The following is a 22,584-nucleotide window of genomic DNA, read 5'->3' as shown; positions in this document are numbered from 1 at the left end:
TCCTTTTACTTCCCCTTTTGTTATGCCAACTCTTCCTTGACTGATAAGACCTTACAATTTTTGTGACACTGGTCTCTAAATGCCATCCTGATGGAAATGGCATGTGCCAGTAACAAGAAAAACAAATGCTTTATGCCTATATATTGCACTAGCAAAACACACATTTGTCTCAGTAGGTACTTCAAAATTACTCTCTGCAGCTGAACTGCAGGCTACAGACCAAAGGTAATGGCAGTTACAAAGCAATCTTTACAAAAACATAGGTAATGAAATTCTTCAAATACAGCACTTTCATGTGCATTCATGTGGGTGGTGGTGTACAGTAAGCAACTGTTTCAACGCTTTTTCCTTGGCAATAGCTAGACATGCCAATTTGTCACCTATTCAATGTATAGACAAGGCAGCACCTGCTATACAATCTTGAGCTTCTCCTCAGCCAGATTCCCCTATAGATGGGGGAACTGTGAGAACAGTGTTCTGTGGTGAAATTCCATAAGGGTAGGTGTCACCTCAGAAAGCTCCAGTTGGAAACCAACATAATTATTATTTAAAGTGCTCCATATACACAGACACAACATGGTCAATTCCCACCGCTACTTCATTCTACACACACAGGGCCACATATGAAGACCTAAAACACAAACTATAGTCTGTTTTGGGTTTTTTTTCCTCCACCAAAATCTTTTCTGCCTCCAGAGCTGCACACTGCCCATCAAGAGGTCTGAGCTGCAGGACGCCGAGCAGCAAAGTCACCATCAACAAGGCACTCTTTAAGCAAGGCCACCGGGGCAGGCTGTACTTTTAACATAGGCACTATTAAGCAGATGTTCCCTGTTAGTGATCTTTACCACATAGACCGCAGCAGCAAATTACCTACTGATACAGACAATTGCAGCCTTGAATTTTCAGGGAAAAAAAAAAAAAAAAGAAGTTAAGAAGAAATCACAGGAGAGATCTCTCTTTTTTGCAGCTGAAAGTAGAAAATCCTTCTGATACACAGCATGGACCCTACTTCCTAGCTACAACAGTGTGAAATTTAAAAAGGAAGACCAGACTGATTCATTTCCTGACCCAGAAACCTTTATAAGATTAGTCTAGAGTCAAAGTTCATGAAGACAGATTGAGTCATTCTCACCCCTTATCCAAAGACCCTGTAAATTAAGACCTTCATAAGCTGAAAAGACACTAAGTGGTAACACCACCGACATTTTTCCTACGGATTAAAACATTGGTCTTTATATTTCTGCAATGTTCTTCTTTTGCTTGAAAGATTATTACAGTCAGTACTTGCAACTTTTTATTATTATGCAGGAATAAAATAGTTTTTTAAGTTGTACCATAACCTTGTTCAATCAGTTATTTTAAGACAAGTTATGTCTACATACTGTGTTCTATAGAGAAGATGTATAGCACAGTCTTTTAAACTGGATTTCATAACAACAATGTAACTACAGAATGCCAATAATTCTGTTCATACTAATAATCCATACAAAAAAAAATGCTAGAACTAAAGGCCAAATAAACTCACTTAAAATGACCAAGAATTTCAATTCTCTTTCATTCACACAGATTCATTTCCATTAACGTGGAACAAGAATTGCCAAAAGCTGAAGCTACTTGGACTGGGGAGGAAGGAGGGAGACTCATCCCATTAAAAAAAAAGCCAACAAAAAATAACTAGTTAAGATATAAGAAAATGTGACTTTGTACAACTTCAGTCTACTTCATTAGTATTCTCATTAACAGGTATTTTATCAATATATATTTAATTTTATTAATAAGACAGAATTTTAGGGAGTGTAGCAATACGGTAAGTACTGTTAGCAGTTTTGTAACAGGGAAACAGTTTTAGGAAAAGTTTAGATCAAATATAACCTATCTTTTTATGAGTATATAGGATTTGGTCTCATCCCCATTTTGTAGCTGCCCAAAGACAAACATTTCAAAGATACACAGTATTAACTGTTCTGCAAGCTGTGAATCTGGTCATAGCACTGAAAAGTTCTGTCTACCGCAGGAAGAAAGATTCAAACTATATATATCCATTTTTTAACAGCAGACAAAATTCAGTTCTTAACCCATAACTTTACATCTTTACTACTAGATCATTGGTGAAATGTTTTATTTTTAACTGTCATTTTGCCGCTTGGCACATAAGTCAGTTTCTTAAACAAACCAACCAACTACAACAAAATAAAAAACCAAAACCATGAACAAACAGCCTTTCAAAAAGAAGGCAAAAAGAAGGGAAACCTATTTATGAACACCAATAAAATATCACAAGCACATTTAAGAAGACCCTTCTCTCCCTCTCACATTACAAATCTTATAAAACTGAAGTTGAAATACATTTTACCAGTTTTATAAACACTGACTTCTCTTCATTGTCCTAATTGTTACCTTAAAGATTAAAACAAGTGTTTTCACACCGTAACTACGTAACTGTGTTCCTAATACAACCAACATAATAAAATGGGCACCGGTAAGTATTGGGTATCATGAAATAAAGACAAACTTCTACTCAGAAAGGACAAAACTTATGAGTATTATAAACTAGGAAAAATTTCAGGAGAATAACTTAATGAATTAAAACCCCCTCTTTTACATGCAGAACTAACCAAATGGGACTACTGAAACTCTGAAGTATAAAACTTAACTATAATTCTGGAAGACTACAAAAAAAAAATTCTATTAGCTACTTCAAAAATTATCCCTCTGAAGTAAGGGTTCAAAGTCCTACTGTAAAATATTAAATAATGAAATCTGCCCAGTTCTTTATAGGTACTGAACAATACACTTCAAAACTAATTTCATAACTGAAGTGTTTGAAAGAAACACTCTAGAAGCAAAAAAAATTATTCTAATTAATACACAGAACATTATTACAATGTTCAAGGAAGACTCTCCTATAAAAATGTATATGAAATTGACAGTAAACTAACAATTTATGCTTAAATGAAAGTAGTAAAGTATAAAGCTTTTCTTAATTCTACCTTACCAAAATGTGTAAGAAATGGTAAGAAAAAGATTGATGATTCTGAAGTTACTGACTGCTCAATTTCAAAATCTTCACATTTAAAAAAAAAAAAATGCAGAAAAATATAACTGCTTCCAGGAAGCTAAACACTTGTATTATTCATTTCCTAATGTTGCCTGTCATTACAAACCAATCACACTTGGACTTAGACCTGTGAAAATGCAGGCAGTTTCAGGTCAGAAAAGGCCATGCTTCCTCTTACATGTAATGGACAGAACATTTTAAGTCCCCAGTTCCCTCACAATAACCAAAAGAGACCACAAAGCTGCTATGAGATGGAACAAAGTAAAGCAGAAAACAAAGCCCGGTCAAGAATATACAAACAAAGCTGCTTTTTTGATTCCAGGTAATAACCAATAACAAATTGCCATATATGCAAAATAATAACACAACAATCAACAACCTAAATATCTTTCTGGGTATCTATTGATGCATCCTTACCAAGCTTCAGGCAACAAGAAAGCATATTCATGCGGTGAAGTAGTCTCTGGAAAATTGGAGAGAATTGCCTGTCTGTGTGGAAGTAAAGCTGATCCATGGAAAGTGAACAAAATTTCCAGGGCTCTGACATTACTTTCCTAAAAGGCAAAACATTAAATTGCAGAACTAGCTTAAGACTGATTTAGACTGAAAAGAGCAGGAAAATATAAGCTTAGGTCATGCAAAAAATATTTAATTTTAAAATTTTCTTTAGCAATAAGGAAAATTATTTCAGTGTCACTGAATATAGTTACAATCAAACAAATATACCTCCTACCTCTTAAACTCCCACCGAGACTCAACCAAATTCACGGGGAAAAATGCACTGAAATTCAGAAATCAATACCAAAACAAAATTACAGTCTATCAAAATAAATATTAATACCCGAGCATAAGTTCTTGCTGAAAGTACAATATTCTGATTTCTGAACTTCTTGAAGAATTCAGCATCATAGTGCTGCTCAGCTGCATGAGGTCCTCCAAGGATTTCCTTAAAAAAAGAAAAAAAAAAAGATAGAAAGGATTATAAAAGATTGAGTTCCATGAAAGATTTACAAAAGCATCAAAAAGCCTACATGTTTCTGTATCTTAGGATAAGTATGAGATATACACAGAAAAGCATGCTGTTGGGTTTTATTTGTTTAGGTATAAAGAAAATACATTTTTGATTGATAAGCTAAGCCAATTCTCTACCTTATTTTAATTAGGGTTTACACAACATAAGTTACAAAGAGATGTAGTAAAAGTCATATGTGAATAGTGCCAACTGCAAAGTTAAAAAATTAAGTAAAATACAGTCTGACATTACAAAAACTTTCACACAGTAAGCTCATGGAAGAACAGCATTCATCAGAAAATCTGAGCAGAACTTGATAATTAGACTGGCAGAAGAAGGTAACAGCAATCCTCCACCAACTCCACATCCCATGTTGTTGCATAACTTAACATCCCACCGATACAGTATGTTCAAAGAAGGCCTTTGCCAAATCATACCTCTCAACACCAGAAGCCAGCATTTGCAACAATAAAGCAGGAGAAACATGGCAGCTTGAACAAGAAATGGCTTACTTTCATCAAGTAACAGACTACAGCATTTCAAGAAAACTATAAACTTTAATGCTACAATACGTAACAAAAAAAAAGATGTGATGATGTGATGGAGAAGTTACAGGACTACCTGTGGAATGAGAATTCAAAAGAACTGTAGGTAGTTACCAAGTTTTCTCACCTTGTAGGTTTCGAGGCGATCAAGGTAAGTTAAGAGCTTTAGCCTGCTACGGCAGAGTTCTTTTTGTTCCAGCGTCAGCCTGTGTTTAAAACAGAAATTTTCAGGCTTGCAATTGATACTGTACATCATGTGCAAGTGAAGACAACAGTTACACATTTTAATGACTTTGTGCACTGGAATGTATTAAGAAATTAAGGAAGCCAAGAACTCTGACATAATACAATGCCAATTAAAATTTAAATCACTGTCTTATTAGGAATAACATACATGAGAGTAACTGCATTCTTGCAACTGTGTAGTTAGAATAAACCTATAACTCTGAATAAAATATGGCCTAACATTTCATTTACTTGGAAAAGTTTACTGATAATAGCAGTTCTTGACACTTCTTGGCCTCTTTTTCCTGTCTAGTATCCATTTCTTCATCCGGTGACAGAAAGTCTTCATAGGGAACTTCAGTGTCCACCTCCCCCGGTAAGATAAATCTGGAAGACAAAACCAACAATGTAATCAACATCAAAAAAGATAAAACCAAGTTTTGTTGCTGTAAACCAGTAGGCACTCATCACAAGCCAATAACAGGTATTATCTTGTCTTCCCCCACAAAAAAAAAACAAACAACAAACAAAAAAACAACAAACGAAAACAAACCACCAACCACACAGCTATGATGGTTGCCAGAAGTTTCAAAATTCCACAGGTAGCACTGGGATTAGCAGCACCTCTACAGGATACACGGGAAATGGAAGAGGCTGTTCTTTGTGCAGTTATCTATTTCTACCACCAGGATCTGAATACTGAATAGAACTGTCTCTGCATGTGTTTCCTCACCAATCCACTGTTTTTTCCTTTGTTCCCCTCCTCACTTGAACCACAGAAGATCATTACAACAGTTAGATCATACAACAAAACACATTTATAGGGGTAGCTGCATCTTCCACAAGAGACAACAAAATCAGATTTTCACAGAAAAACAGTGACAACAGAAGTTCTCTATGATGGAGAAAATAAAGGGCATCCAGAGAAGACAAAATGCAGTACAAAACAAACAGTAATTTTACTTTTTACAAAGGTAAATGAGAATAGGTACCTGTGGACATCTTCAGAATAGTTTGATTCCAAGCATTAATTTTATATTCCATGAAAGCATCTTAACATTTTCATTAATGGTTGATAAAAAACATTATCAAATATAAGGAAAGACTTTCACACACACCACTCTTCAGAAAAGAAAACAAAGAAAACCTCTTCCCAAACCTGCCACCATCTTCTCCTTTTCCTATGGCCACAAGAGCCTCCAAGTCTGTGCCTTTCAAGCCATACTGAAGCAGCTTCTTAGCAGCATCCACATTCTCTGGAACCCTTTCCAAGCACTCGTGAAGAACCCATGCACGCTTCTTAATTTTGCTCTGTCCAAGAACAAGAGCAGAAATACGGTGTTACATGCTTCAACACAAAGCAATGAAACTGAAGACTGTCAATAGTTTAAGGTGTTTCTTCCACTCCAGAAGATGTCAAGTTAATCTGATGATTAACAAAGTGAACCAACAAAAGAGGTGAAAATGAAAAAAAAAAAAAAAAATCATTTCTTCAGAGTATGTGTGGCAGAAAAGGGCACAGACATGCCAAGTGGTCTGGCAGAAATTTCATAACTGGAACAGATGTTATTATTCAAATTCCTTAATTAGTACCACTCCTTAGACTAAATTAAATGTGACGTTTGGGGATTAAAACACAATTTTTATAAACCAAGTGTATTCCACAACAGCACTAGCATCATTTGCAGTATCAGCCTCTTCATATGCCAATAGGATTCTGTGACAGAAAAGACACACCAGCACCACAACACATTATTGGTCATATCTGCTGATCTTCAGTTGAGACTACATAGCACATGGAGAATGACTACTTGTAAAAATAATACCACAGATACAGGCTGGGCAAAGAAGAGATTCAGAGCAGCCCTGTGGAGAAGGACCTGGGGGTGTTGGTCAATGAGAAAATGAACATGAGCCGGCAGTGTGCACTTGCAGCCCAGAAAGCCAACCGTATCCTGGGCTTCATCAAAAGGAACGTGACCAGCAGGTCAAAGAAGGCGATCCTGCCCCTTCACTCTGCTCTTCTGAGACATCACTTGGAGTATTATGTACAGTTCTGGGGGACTCAACATAAAAAGGACATGGAACTGCTGGAACAAGTCCAGAGAAGGGCCACGAGGATGATCAGGGGACTGGAGCACCTCCTATATGAAGATAGGCTGAGAAAGTTGGGGCTGTTCAGCCTGGAGAAGAGAAGGCTGCGGGGAAACCTCACAGCAGCCTTCCAGGATCTGAAGGGGGCCTATGGGGATGCTGGGGAGGGACTCTTCATTAGAGACTGTAGTGACAGGACAAGGGGTAACGGGTTAAAACTTAAACAGGGGAAGTTTAGATTGGAGATAAAGAGGAAATTCTTTCCTGTGAGGGTGGTGAGGCACTGGAATAGGTTGCCCAGGGAGGTTGTGAATTCTCCATCCCTGGCAGTGTTCAAGGCCAGGTTGGACGAAGCCTTGGGTGAGATGGTTTAGTGTGAGGTGTCCCTGCCCATGGCAGGGGGGTTGGAACTAGATGATCTTTAAATCCTTTCCAACCCTAACTATTCTGTGATTCTATGAAAAATCATATTTTGACTTTCAAATAATATCTGACTTGACAGGGAAAAAAAAAAAAAAATTACATGGCTTTTTTCATGATCCCTTGAAGACTTTACCCTATAGCACCATTAGATTGTGCAGCTTTGACAACACTTGCCTGCTAAGTTTGAAGTCTTTTTCCTAAGCCAAAACAAACCCACATTAGATTTCACCGAAAAGCTACAGTTGCAGATAGCAGAGTTCACTGTAAATCTTATTATTCAAACTTTGCTATATAGCTAGGGATAACAACTTCACCTTCTCATTTAATTTTCTAAAATACTTGGAAGTTATTTAACTGCTTTATATTTCTAATTATTATTCTTCATTTGCCAATCTACTGCTGATTACATTACAGAAAGCATGCTGGTATTAGTGGAAATTAGAAGATACTCCAAATAAAAGATTTTGATTAACTTCCAAGGTCTGCTGATGAGGCCTTCAGCTAAAAAAGTAAGATAACACTCTTCCATATAACAGGAAATGGAATTTGCAGGACAGCTCTCCAAACTGTCACCAATTTATGTTGCATAAATTAGAACATAATTGAGAAGTCAATTTCTGTAACAGTAACACTGATAAGAAAACTACAAGACAGAAAACACAAACCCACCAAGTAGTCTTGAATTGAAGCAACTTTAACAGTCGACTTCCTCCACTGTCTTTGATACACAAGATCAGAATCAAGCCCATATGCTTGAGCCAAAGATAAAGCTTCCCCATATTCTTCATTATCAATCTAAAAAGCAAACACATGAAAGTTAAAGTAATCTGATCTCCACACTAAACAATAAAATGTTAATTCTGTGTACTGAAGGAGGTAGAGGGATAATTACTGCAGGTATGATTAAGCAGGTAGGAAAGAGAACGGCTCAAGATACAGATGAGTAACACTGAGATCTGATGGACATACCTATAAAATCAGAGATTTTTCCTCAAGAAAAAGGAAGATGTTATTTAGGTAACCACTACGACATCAGCATTCCCTGGAAACTCTAACAGCTATACAGTGGGCTGTTTTACCATCAGAACTATTGAAATGGACAAGACAAAGTCCTCTTAAGTACTAAGAGTAATCTTACGAATTAAAAAGTATCTGTTCAGTAAAACTGAATCACAGGCCTAATTTGTATATAAGCCTGAATAAAAACCATGCAGGTAAACTACATTAACATCAGAGTATAAGTTAACCCATTCCCTGGTTAGTAACAAGCTAAACTGATTTCCTTCAATATATTTGCCAGGCCTTTTATAATCTGTAAACACTTACATGAGTACACTTCCCAGTTTGGTCAAGCTAATGATGCACAATGTCTCATCAGTGACCTGCAAACATCATCTCATTTGAATTATTAAAATGCTAGTTTTAAACAATGATCCCTTCAATTAGGTAACATGGTACGCTGTCAATTAAGACACCCTTAGAATTCTGTGCCTAAGTCCTTGTTAATATAGCAAGAATTAAAACAAGAATTGTTTTTCTAAATAAAGCTGATTAAGAGAGCTGTGAGCTTTCCTTCTATACTTACTTTTCTCTGGTAGAGCTCCTCTGGAGTTGTGGATCTCAAACTGACAAGGCGGAAATTCTTTGTAATAGTACGTGGACGTTTCCGTGGAGGAGCAAATCGTTCCATTTCTGTCACAAAGTACAGGCCTTGCTTCAGGTAGCTGAAGTATCTGTCCTTGGCAGAAGTTTCATCATCTGAGTCAGAGTCGTATTCTCCCTCATCTTCATCGCCCGGCCTGCTCTCCAAGCGTAATCTTTTTGGAACAAGTTTTATCTCGCACTGCAAACAAAATAGAATATGAAGCAGCCACCTAGTACACCTCAGCTAGTTTGCTGAGAATTGAGTACAACTCCACTTCCAATACTTCAGATTTCAGAATCAACACCTTTTCTCTCCTTCTTCTTTATATTCTTTATTTCTCAACTTGCTTGACATGGTCTACAAAACCTGATTCCATCTGTCTCCTAGACCTGAGGCCTCATCCCTCACCTACTGAAGAAAGAGTGAAGGTTTCTTAATAGTAACCCACTATTACACTACATGCTATACACCACCCCAGAGAGGACAGAATTATGGAGGCATCTTTGTCCACTATTATACATCTTACAACAGCATACACCAGTTTTTTCAAATCTTAGCTATTCAAAGCAAGGTTTTGTGTTCAATGCAAATGCAGTCTCAGATTGCATCCTTAGGCTGTAATATACCAGTCACTGGCTTATCTTATTTCCAGAATAATGGAACTTTTCAAAAACATACAAGCAGCTTTGGTACTTACTGACATATTGTAATAAATATTATTTTAAACTTTCATTTAAGATGTTTAAGAACTATTTCAGAGTAAGCCTTAGGGAAGAGTAATTATCTTCGTTGCACACAAAATTCCCAGTTAACTTTGTTATGTTCTACTCGCTCCTGGAATCCTACTAAAGATCAACAACAACAATTATCTCTTACATGGCTTTTGTCTTAATTGAAATTTGTTCCTCATTTCTTTTAAATACACTCCCTGGATAAGAAGCATCTGCTTCAAAATGGGAGAGGGATGCCTGCAGTATCCTTCAAATGCAGTAGCACACAAAGCAGTTAAAACTGTTGACATAAACTGTTTCCTGCAGCAAGATTCCTCTCTGTCAGACTCAGCCTTCTAGGAGTTTTGCTTCTACTCTCCAGAAGTTATTTGACAATCAAGTTTTTATTAAGACAGTTAAATTGCAGCAAGTTCAGGATTTCCCAGACATGAAGAAACAGAATCACTTTTTCTATTAGTAATAACTTATTTTTAACCACATCACACACACAACACTCTTAGTGTTACACATACAAAAGCAAACCATTCTACTACATTCCAAAACAGTATCCATCTGTGCACATTCCTCACCTCCAGACTTAGAAATCCTCCATCGTGAGCTGAAGTGACCTGAGGAGAACTCTCAAACCATTCACATGACTTTCCTAGCAAGTTTCTTAATGTCTTGACTGATGACACAGTCAGTGCACCAGAGCAGCGAGCCAAGATGACACAACTGTCTGCCCACCAATTGACATCTATCAGTGGGTAATAGGATTCTTTATCTGAAATAAACACATAAATAAGAATGAACTATACAAAGAAAGATAACTTAAAGCACCAGATAATCAAAAGTTACTTCAGTTAATAAGAGATTTCATCTGATAACCTGATTTCATAAACATTGATTATTGTATGTGCATCCTTGATTCTTTAAGTTAATATTTTAGATCAATTATATTTTACTAAATCAGTTCTGCATTAAATAAAGCTGATAAGGAGAAAAAATTAAAAAACCCTACACAATTGTGAATGTAGTTATTTTTTAATATTATTTGGCAAAATTCACAGTAAACTGATTTACTTGCACAAAATAGGACAAATTTGAGACAGTTGATAAAGATCTGCTTCAGTACTTCCTAGGTTATCCTTGAGCCAATCTACCTGGCAACAAACACAATACCAATGAAAAGTCATAACAGGCTGCGCTACTTTTGAGGACAAGTGACAGCTATGAAGAAGGCTCCTGAAACAGGCTACAAGATGAGGCTATTTAAGAAGATTAAAGTAACAAAACAAACAAACTGAGGATGGAAGCAGTGTCATTTCTAAGGCTGTCCTGATTAGGGTAACTGGATGTTGGGACAAAATGTTCACCAGAGTTAGTTCAATTTGTCCACTACAGCGTAATTACCTACCTCTCTGATGAGAGCAATTTTTCCCCAAACAGCCCTGAGAAACAGATACACTTATCGCTTTTCTGTTAAGCACTTGAGTGCTTAGTCAGCAGCCTACCCATGAAGGCGAGATGAAATAAGCCAAAGACAGAATCACCAAGAAAAATCGTAAAAAGAAACAGGGATCTTTCAAGAATATAGATGTATAGAAGCAGTAGTGAATGGATCATGGAATAGCTATTTATCTCTGTGCTCCTGGAATAGCCATGCAATAACCAAGTGATAAATGACTGCACACAATAACCTGAATTTTGGGAAAAGACAGAGACTGACATGATGTAAATCCAGTCACATGAAACAAAACCCTTTTGTTTTAGAATTTTAAACTAATATCTTTAAATTATATTAACTTTCAAGATTTCTTAGACGTTCATACAAAACTATTCTTAAGAAGAGATTTTAAAAAACCTACTGTGACACTGATATAGCTATGCCATGCTACAAATTCAAATCAGACATACAATTTTGGCCTCTATTCTGAATGAGATTTAATTAAGCCATTTTATGTGTTTATATATTTGTATAAATATTTTTTAATACACAATAGTATAAAATAATGATCTAACTGTACCACATACCTTTTATTTTCTTTCTTTTTTCACTAGAGAGTCTCCAGTCTGGGTTAAGTTCATCATAACCTGGCTAAAACAAAAATAATTAAAAAAAGTGTGAAACAAAAACAAAAATTATATGCAAGTAAATCTTTGTCATACAGACAATCTGTTTATTGCTGATCCACTCATTTTTCAATGAAAATACTCCCCATAAAATCAAACTTTTCTTGAAAATAAAATGTACAGTTGCTGTAGTAACATTGGGCTTTCCTCCAGACAAACTAAAGAAAATAAAAATCATACCAAAATAGACTTCGATTTTTAAAAGACCATATTAGAAAACAAGAGTACAAGCAGACCTGTCCTATAATCACACTGTAAAGATTTCTGAAATAAAGGCTCTCCAGCAATCAGAAGCTCACCAAGCGCTTCTTTGTATGTCTGTATGCAGGACTGCAAGCATATAAATGAATAATATCCAAAATAGCTCTCGTTTGCTCTGTGTAGTGTTCCTGACTATAAGTCTAGTACAATGCTGTAAGTATTTACTATGGTTATTTTCATAATTATGAAGCCCCCTCAAGACCACTGCAGCAAGAAAAGCAGCATTATTTCATGATGCACTGCAACACTTAGAATTAGTAACCTGTTGCTCCTTTGTTTTTAAAACTTTAGTAATAACAGAATACATGGGAACTACACAAACACAGATGACAGTAATCCTGCCCCTAACTGCAATGCAATGGAAGTACAGGTAGATTATACAGCACAGACAACCGAAGCAGGTTTGGGTCAAGAAAAAGGTGATTTTCAGACTCAATTTTTTAGTAGAAAGGGTCTGTTAATTAAAAGCAAATGAGGCCACTTTAATAAACAGGATTGTGTGGCAATTAAGTAGAAATCACAGACATAATGAAAATATTCATTATGCTTGGACACTAGTTTCACCTACAAGTATCATTCTGAAATCAGTCAAAACACTGAATACTCTTTTATGCCACCCTCACTAAATGATAAATTCCTGAAAGCTGCTTAAAAATACACATTCATTATTGTTATAAGCAAAGAAAAAAATGTAACAATTCACCATAAGAATCCTTGAGCAAAATCTGTATTCTCACAAAAATCTGAAGTGTACATTTAAAGTACAGGTATAGACAGATATGCATACCTACACATATGTACAACACTTTTGCCAATACTGGAGCAGAATTTTTGATTGTTTGTTTTTTTTTTAAAGTACTTTCCTAAAGAAGCTTGGAATTACATTTCTGCAATAGGCTGAAGCTAGCCAGAAGCTAAGCACCACCCAGCTGTCGCTTGCTCCTACCCCCAGTGGGACAGTGTAAGGAGAGTGAAAGCAAGACCAGTCATCAGTCAAGACAAAGACAATTTAATAAGCAATGGAAAGACAGATTAAATAAAGAAATAAATAAAAACAAGTAATGCAAAGGCAATCATTCATCATCTCCCACAAAGAGAACAATGCCAAAACAGTCTCTGAGCCATGGCTACCCACTCCAAACCTCTGCCTCTTCTGTTTTAATTGCTGATCATCATGTTACGTGGGAGGGAATATCCCTTCTGTCAGCTGACATCAGCTGTCCAGGCTGTGCCCCCTACAAGGTCATTGTGCACCCCCAAACTTCTCATCTGGAGGACGACAGTGACAAACAGAAGGCCTTGAAGCTATGTAGAATACTACTGAGCAGCAGCTAAAACACTGGTGTGTTATCAACGCTGTTTTGGTCACAAATCCAAAACTTTCACAGGCTGCTGTGAAGAAAATTAACACCATCCCAGTCCGGAACAGTTTCACAGTCAATATAGCTTAACCAGATCTGACTGCTTACCTGACCTCTAAGAACCAAAACTTAAGCTACACAATACCACAGCCATGTTTCCAAGTCTCCCTTTTACAGTCAGATCAAAAAGAGCACACCAGTGGTGCTCAGGAGGGCAAAATACCATTATGTCTACAAGTATTTATTGACTTAAGCCTTTCCTATAGCCAAATTTTTCAGCCTTTTTTTTTGAAATTTTTCCTGAAAAATCTTCATTAACAGCACAGTTATCACAATACCCAAAGGAAGACTTCTTCCTTCATTTTGTCCTCTTCCTCATTATAGAAGCCTATGCCCATACACGATGTACGTAATGCCAAGGAAGTGTTTTGTTGCACACCTTACAGTAACTATTACACAATGTATAGGCTGCAGAGAAATTCAATACAGTGCAGGGAAAAAGCTGTCTGTTTTATATGACTGTATAAACCTGAAGAATTCAAAACTGTCTACAAAACATGGCAGAAATATCTTGCATTGGCATTTCTACAGGAGTCACTATACTGTGCAAAAGGAAATTATAGAGAATAACCAGAAACTGCAAATATTTAATCGTAACATAATACATGGATTTATTAATCAGCATATGTACTAAAACACAAATGTTTATTACTAAGTAGCAAACGTTTTATCCTACAATAACTTTCTAATAAGAAAAACACTTCTGTACAATAAAGCCATCTGAGATCAATACTGTGTAGGAAATATTACTGGTAATTGGCGCCATATATGTCTAATAAGCAAAGATCCAGTCTGACTAGTTACTCTGGTTAAACTTGATGTCAGCTCATGTCTTCCAGGTTTAGACCGTAACAGGCACTTCAAGTGAAAAGCCTTTCCATATCTACTGGTCAAGAAATTATTGGGAGTAAAACCAGAATACTTCACATACTAGTGTGAATCATGTCAGATTCGTCACATTTCAAACACAGATATATTTTCCTCACTAAAATAAAGTGTTATCTTTACCCAAACAGTGTATTAGTTATTTGGAATTTTCTTTGAAAGCGAATAATTTTGTAATCCCAGTGTTTAAATTCACACTAGTTACATAAAAGTTTGACAGTGTCTGCACAATTCCTAACTTAAGTCTCCCTACTAAGTTTTGTAAACAATTCCTGTAGAAAGCAGGTGACTTACTAATACCAGTTTGATGAATAATCTACTCTGGAGCATTATCTGGCAGGAGGTAAGGTAAATTTTGAGGGAGGAACAGATTACAACATTAGACATCCAGCAGAATTCGGTTTTAATCACTCAAACAAAGTTGACCTCCACTTACATCTTAAAATAGCATTTAAACCTACCCCTAGCAGTGTTACCCAGTTGGCTCCAAAATGCCTCATAGAAAAACTCATTGAAACACAAATGACTCTTTTTTCTTAATTTTAAGGCTTATGGTTAAAACATAGAAAGATTACTGTCAAAGTAAATATAAGGCTCAGAACATATGAAGTTCACTTCTTTACCTCCATACTATCTTTCCAGTCATCTGAACCACTCTCATCTCCCAGGAAACAGATCCTCAGAGGATTAAGATACATACCACAAGTATCTAAATCCTTCTTACCTGATCAGTTTGGTCCCATTCTCCTTGTTGTCTGAGAGATGGAATAGACCAGATTGTCAGTTTTCCTGAGAAATGAATAGCTGCCAGAAGAGTTCCATCAGGAGAAAGATTCATCTTGAAAACTCCATCCTGCCAAACATTATGTCAGCAAAGTAAAAAAAAAAAAAACAAAACAAAACATAAAAATACCTAAGCAAATAAAAAACAATTCTAAGATTCAAACAACAAAAAATACACACACAAAAAAAAAACACAACCAAAAACCACACACATGCCAAGGATTTCCCCGAAAAATCCACAAAACCCCAAATCATTATTTTTTTTAATAGTACGGAAAATATACAATATTTCATCCTGAAAATTTAACATGTTTAAAATCAAACAACACCTATGGTAAAAGTCAGAATAAAGGTAAATTATCAACTGGGACATGAAGAGTAAAATCTGCCTGTATTAAGGCAGAAAACTACCATAACATGAATAATGTTACGGTAGTTATATGTATGTTATGGTACATACAGCTATTTTATATATATATGCAGAATAATGTTATAGTAGTTTTCTGTAGAAATGTGAACTTCCGTATCACATTGTTATACAGGAAATAAAATTTGAAAGTGTGGCATTCATAGGAGAACAGTGCAGACAGCAATACAGAGCTACTTGAAGGAAAATCTGCAGGTTGTTCTTTGATCAGAGAAAACATTCAGCAGCCTCAGTTTTCTACTGCCCTGCCTCTCAGGCCCACCCAAGGAAAACTTACCAAAACACAGCTTAATACAGCTCTTCTTCCCTGGGAGCAAACTTTTGGGTGAGCGTCATTACAATCAAAACAAAAGAAAGGCGTGGGGGGACATTAAGGAGCAGGAAATATAAGAGATACACAGATCAAGAGATCTTGGAGAAGCAAATTGTTCATTTCAGGCCATGGAATTCAAGAATCTTTTAGGTAACAGCAGACTAAACAACAGTTCCTGTAGATGAAATAATTCAACATCTGTAAGTAAAGTTTATGAAGACTACAGAAATCCTCCTGTATTTAAGTTTTCCTTTAGATCTGGATATCTTCAGAGGCAAAATGTACTTCTAACAAAATATTTCCTTAAGGATTCATGAACTCCCACAAAATTACAACTGGATCGATACACTATTTCACAAGACAAGAGCCTCTAAATACTCAAATTTTGAAGTCAAACTTTGTGCCACTGGAAATGCATAGCAATTTCTGAAAATACAACTTATATTTACTCTCCCCAACACAACTCAACTTCTGTGTCTTCAGAGAGATCATTAGGTTCTCAGCCTAGTCTTCACTGAAAGCAGAATGTAGGTTTCTAAAAACTGTATTTATAAACCCCCATTTTGCTAGTGCAGTTTGCTTTTAAAAACTTCCTATATAGTAATGTGAGAACTGTCTAAGTCTGCAGCTGATCAGTTTTTAAGCCAGTGCCCCCCTTCTTGGAAAATACTGCCACACAAAATGAAGTACAGAAAAATGACTAGACGTCCATAAGAAGTTTAAACAGCATTTCTAAAGAACATTACTCGTAGGTAATATTTGAAGATAATATTCTTTCAGGGTATGTTTGTTTGTTTAGGTTTGGGGGGGGGTATTATTTTTATTTTGTTGCTTAGGTTGTTTTAAGCTCTAGCTATGCCACAGAAACAATGACCACTAAAGCAATCTGCTCACAGGTATTGAAAGCACTGCTCAAATCCAAGCTTAAAATGTGTTTTTAATCAAAAAGGAGAGCATTACTAAGGCTTTTTTAAAAAACAATTAAGAATTACTTCTATTAGAAAATTTTCTTAAGTATTCTCTGATTATATTCTTAAGCAGCTAGAGTACTGAAATCTCTATTGTAGTTTGCCAAGGGATTTTACATGCCTACTAATGGCAATTCTCTCTTGACAAATCAATTTGCATGCACAAAGGACAAAGAACAATATACTGTTAAAGGGCTTAGAAATATGAAGCTAAAATATATAACCCATTCAGATAAATGATCAATACTACATCACAGATCTTTTAGAGTTAAACATTTACACAGTCTGTAGCAATTCTCTTGCTGTTAAATTTTGAATTTGGGTGGCCATTAACACATTCAAATTTACCACCCCAGTAGTGCTATGCATAGAGATTCATCAGTGTTTTGGCAAAGGAGGCAATGCTGCCTCAGTAAACAGCCTGTCAATTTAAGAGAACTGCAGAACAAGATATTGAAAACCTCAGCAGGCTGGCACTTCACATTTTAGAAGTGTCATTTAAGTTAGCAACATAAGAATCAAATCTCAGTATAGCTAGTTCTAACATACAAGTCCTCTAGCTGCTGTGCCTGTCATACCTTAACACTGTTGCCAATTTCCCACTAAGACTGTAAACTCTACCTCACATATTTAAACCATTATCTCTGAAATTGGACTAAAACACACAAAGATTATTAACAATCTTTGCTCTTCTTTGTAAATTTAGTACTGGCAAGGGGAAAGAAGCTATAGTACAACTACACTTAGTACTAGACTTTATTTCCAGTACAAAAACTTTACTTCAGCCTTCTCTTTTATATTTTCTGTGAAGAAAATAAAATCTCTCCCATTCCATCCTTGAGGGAAAGATTCAGTAAGATTTGTCTTCCCCTTCCAATCAAGCATGCAATTTCTTCTTCTAACCAGGCACCTAAACATCCCAAAAATCTATTAAGGTCACTTCCAAATTCCATATAACTTCAGCATATTTCCCTCTCAAGAGGACACAGTTAGGATGCTAGACAGATCTTCACTGTTCTTTTCTGTTGTAGAACAACAACAGCAAAAAAAAAAAAAAAAAAAAAGGCGGGGGGGAAACAAATTATTTACAAGGAGGGAAAGAATGATAAAAAAAAAGAATCAAAAAAGGCTACACACAACTAGTAGACAAGAGATAGGAAGTGGTTGTGGAGTACTGCATGGGTAGCTTCTAAGGCATGTAGAAGAAACCCACAAGCACTGTGTGGAAAGCCTTGCACATCTACACATCAGTATGACACTCAAGATTTCCCACTCACTAATCCAGGGAAGAGAAGAATACAAGGCCCATATCCAGGGTTTGCTGAATAAGTTTCATTCTGATTAGCAGTTTCATTAGGTTCACACACATCCTGGTTGTAGAAGTTCGACCAATGATAAACCCTTGAAGCTAATTAGCTAAATGTTTCCATAGTATCTCATAGCAGACTGCACAAACCAATTCTTTGCGTCTGGCCTGTTTAAGCCATGAAGGCTCAGCTTCAGTTCACTCATTTTTTAATTCCCTATATTGCATGAGAATTTTGGGGTTTAAGTGAAGGGTGATTTTGTTTGGTTTATAGTGGGAGTGGGGTAGTGCAAAAAGTTGGGCTTTGCTCCTCTTATTTATCTCTCTGGTGTGCAATTGAGAAACATCACCACAATTGACTCTTACGGAATATATAACACACCTAACATACTATGATCATTACATGCATTAACAAATAACTAGGTGGCTTTTTACCCCTTCCTTCTTGAATAACAGTTTACAGGTAATATCAAACTCTACACCTCTAGACCTGCTCCCATCAGTATGCTGAAAACCTGTGATTCAAGCTTCAGCAGAAGAAATAATTGGATTTTTAAAAAATCCAAATAAATAGCAAGCTACTCCATTTAATGCTAAAAGCTTATTTTTTTTTATTTTTATAGAAATGTTAATTCTCATTTGCACAAATTAAAAACTACTTTAAATCAGTGTCTCAGGCAGTCATTAACAGATAATTATGAGACATTAAAAGACATTTCTGAGGTGGACCTAGACCTTAATACCTGTTCTGTGCCTCGCCTGCTGTAAAATCTTAAATTCATAATCCTTAATAATCCTCTTCTCTGTGCCTGTAAGAACAGAAACACACCATACAATGAAAGACAATCTCATACATTGTTTTATGCACCAAAAACTGAGTCATATCTAAAATACTAAAATAACTCCAAAGGATTCTTTAAACTTCCATAAGACTGTCAACTTTAAAATAATGCAAGGATAATAAAACCCAATTTGTATAACTTTGCCCATTTTGCTAGGTATGTATCATGCCACGAAAAAGCGTTACCCATTTATAATAAAATTAACAACTTGCTTTTAAAACTGAACAATGGCTATATGAGTAAATACTGGAGTATGATACTTGTATACTTTAAGTTGATTTCAGTATATATAGTTGTCACCAAATCAAACATTTGCTTCTATTAGAAACAGAAGAAATCGAGAGAAAAGACTTGAAATATGCCAGGTTAGACAGAGCCTTGGGCAACATGGTTTAAGGTGAGGTGTCCCTGCGCATGGCAGTGGGGTTGGAACTAGATGACTTTAAGGTCTTTTCTAACCCTAAGTATTGTATAATTCTATGATTTATTTGTGGTGTGCTGCCTTTTGGTATGAAGTAATAAAAAGACAAAAATAACTGGAACGTCTTCCAACACAGACATGTAATGTATTTCAATAAACAACAATTTGTATATTTCTATACTACTTTTCTTTTGTTGTTTCCTCTTGTTGTGTTGTTTGGTTGTTTTTTTAAACCACAAGTGATAATCAAGAACTGAAAAGTTCAAATCATACTTATAAAAAAAATCAAAACCAGAGACACTGGTGGGGGAAGAGATAACTTACTAGAAGTACATATCATAGCTTACAAAGTAGCAAAATATTGTATTAAGGTCTTCTTTCAAAGAACATATTTGTATTAAACTGTTCCTTAAATAATTCTGCCAGTAAAAGTATTCATCCAGTAGAATAAGGAAACATACTTACTGTTCTAACATCATCTTCATAACTAGTGACCTCTTTATAATGAGGAGAGCCTGACAGAACTCTCCAAGCAGATATCCCACATCCAGTTGCTTTAGATACTCCCTCCTCATCTGTTTCACAGCCTCCTACAAGGAGAAGTCTGTAAAACACATTAAGGTATATTACAGTTTTATATACCATCATGCGAATGTCTTTTTTAATTGTGTTGAGAACTAGAGCAGTTTGCTTGCCGTAACATAAAGACTGGAGTGTACAAAGATACCTAACAGACCCAATAAGCTTTGTCTGCAAATAGACATACTGAAGTTCAAAAAGACTTTAGTAACATTTGTTATTTGTGGCATTTAAGGCATATTTCCCAACATCTAAAATATGTCTCACCTCAAATCTGAGTTTCTCTCTTACCCTCAAAGAATTATAACAATTACAGCTTAAGCTTAGGAAAAGTTCTGATCATTCTGTTCAAGAATTAGGTTTCCATTTATTTAGATGTGGTATAAAAACTACTTCTCTTTTATTGAGGAACCAAATGTGTCAAGGTTTCTCAATTTTGTTTTCTAAAGCTAGAAAACAATTATAAATGTGCACACAATAGTTTTAGTACACACAGTAGATGATATTTCTAAAACTTTGAGGGAACTCTTACAATCATTGCTGATTACCACTAAAATGTATCAAAATATTTCCCCTTGAAGCCCTTTCACCTCATTAACAAAACAGTTTTATATTTAACTGATGATTATTTTGATGAAAGCTTTGAGAACAGATGTCTACGTTTGTTTGGAAGCATCATATCAGTGAATAACCCATCAAAAACTAACTGCAAAAAAAGCACAGATCAGAAAAACCAGAGGTTCAGCCCCAAGAACGCTCCTTCATCAATTTTCAGTCTGCTACGCTTGAAATGCTCTGCCACCTAGTGGCTGCTTCTCATATAGCTCTCAGCTGTAATCTCTGCATTTCAAAACATTTCCTGCAAGAGGCAACAGAAAAACATTTTCTTCCACCTTTAATCCTCTTTAAGAGATCAGTAAAACTTATCATTCCCAGGTCTCACGCTATTCACAAACATACAGCAAGATGATTTCTACCAGGGATGCTTACAGTCTGTTAAGGTTCTTAAGAGTTTTAGTTATCTGGTGGTGTAAAGCACTGTCCAAGACAGCAAAACAGGAATCACTTCCACCATTTTCCCCCAAAACAGCAATATAAGACTGCCAGCCTACCATCATAAGTAACAGGAAAATGGGTAAATCTGCACTGTTATTATGGGCAGAAAATAAAGCATAGCACAGCTAAAAGTAATTACTTCTCCCTCAAGGAGGTGCTCTTTAACTTTAGATTATGTAAAATTTCTGGCTAAGAATCCGTAACACATGGTTTCTTGCTGTAGTATACCAAGAAGAAACCATGTTATCATTTAAGGAACAAATCAATTCTTATCAGAGACAATGAAATGTACTATAAATAGTGCAGACCAGGTTTCAGAATCCTTAAAACTGTTAAACTTGAATAGAACATGCAACCTCTTAAGAATTAGAATCACAGAATCATTTGGGTTGGAAAAGACCTGTAAGATCACTGAGTCCAACCATTAACCCAGCACTTCCAAATCCACTGCTAATCATGTCCCCTAGCCTACACATCTTTTAAATACCTCCAGATACGGCAACACAATCACATCCCTGAGAAGGCTGATCCACTGCCTGACAGCTCTTTCAGTGAAGAAATTTTTCCTAATATGCAACCTAAACCTCTCTTGGCACAACTTGAGGCCACTTCCTCTAGTCCTATCACTTGCTACTTGGGAGAAGAAACTGACCCACACCTCACTACAACCTCCTTTCAGGTAGTTGGAGAAAATTGATAAGATGCCCCCTGAACCTCCTGTTCTCCAGGCTAAACAACTCCAGTTCCCTCAGCCATTTCTCATTAAGACTTGTGCTCTAGATCCTTAACCAGCTTTGTTGCCCTTCTTTGGACACACTCCAGCACTTCAATGTCTCTCTTGTAGTAAGACATTGCACAGAACTGAACACAGGATGCAAGGTGTGGTCTCACTAGTACTGAGTACAGGTGGACAATCACTGCCCCTAGTCCTGTTAGCCACACCATTTCTGATACAGGCCAGAATGCTCTTGGCTTTCTCTGCCACCTCGGCACAAGCTGGCTTATGTTTAGCCAGCTGTCGACCAATTTTATTTAATTATCAAGCTGTCTTGAACAGGAAGACACATCAAACATAGACAAGTTAGAGGAATTATTAAATAATGGAAGACTTAAAAGACTGGACAGCCTGAAGCCTGGACATCCCTATGGTTCTTAGGACTGATCTGTAAACTTGACCTAGAACTGCTATGCCCTGTTGCATTAGCTTTGAATCCATAAAAGTGAAAGTGTTGAAGTTCTAAGGCTCAGTTAGAATTAAACTTAGCTAGAGGTATTAAAGATAACAGGAAGGGATTCTACAGGTACATAGCAAATGAAAAACACACTAGGGAGAATGCAGGCCCCCTCAGGAAGCTCTCAGGAGAACTGGCTACACAGGATTTGGAGAAGGCTGAGGTTCTGAATGACTTCTTTGCCTCGGTCTTCACTGGCAAAGGCTCTGACCAAACCACCCAAGTCCCGGAAGGCAGGCGCA

General features: G+C 36.3%; 1 protein-coding gene across 4 annotated transcripts in view; it reads right to left on the bottom strand.

Moving 5' to 3' along the window:
- Positions 1–22,584, bottom strand: part of NBAS (NBAS subunit of NRZ tethering complex) — a 182,562-nt gene that overhangs the window by 145,163 nt on the left and 14,815 nt on the right. For 3 of the 4 annotated variants that reach the window (XM_057431920.1, XM_057431922.1, XM_057431924.1), the window contains exons 10-21: positions 19,941–20,079; positions 18,956–19,021; positions 15,140–15,268; positions 11,750–11,813; positions 10,306–10,499; positions 8,946–9,203; positions 8,030–8,155; positions 5,991–6,154; positions 5,096–5,230; positions 4,746–4,824; positions 3,903–4,007; positions 3,479–3,615 (exon numbers count right to left, since the gene is read on the bottom strand). In XM_057431920.1, coding sequence (XP_057287903.1) covers positions 3,479–3,615; positions 3,903–4,007; positions 4,746–4,824; positions 5,096–5,230; positions 5,991–6,154; positions 8,030–8,155; positions 8,946–9,203; positions 10,306–10,499; positions 11,750–11,813; positions 15,140–15,268; positions 18,956–19,021; positions 19,941–20,079 — 1,596 coding nt within the window. The remainder of the gene's footprint in view (positions 1–3,478; positions 3,616–3,902; positions 4,008–4,745; positions 4,825–5,095; positions 5,231–5,990; positions 6,155–8,029; positions 8,156–8,945; positions 9,204–10,305; positions 10,500–11,749; positions 11,814–15,139; positions 15,269–18,955; positions 19,022–19,940; positions 20,080–22,584) is intronic. The other variant, XM_057431921.1, reaches the window with a different exon arrangement.

The sequence above is a fragment of the Pezoporus wallicus genome, unplaced genomic scaffold (assembly GCF_028554395.1).
Source record: "Pezoporus wallicus isolate ANWC-B61680 ecotype Strahan unplaced genomic scaffold, APGP_CSIRO_Pwel_v1 contig_161, whole genome shotgun sequence".
Classification (NCBI taxonomy): domain Eukaryota; kingdom Metazoa; phylum Chordata; class Aves; order Psittaciformes; family Psittacidae; genus Pezoporus; species Pezoporus wallicus.
Note: the sequence above shows the minus strand (reverse complement) of the source record. Positions and strands in the feature narration are given on the sequence as shown.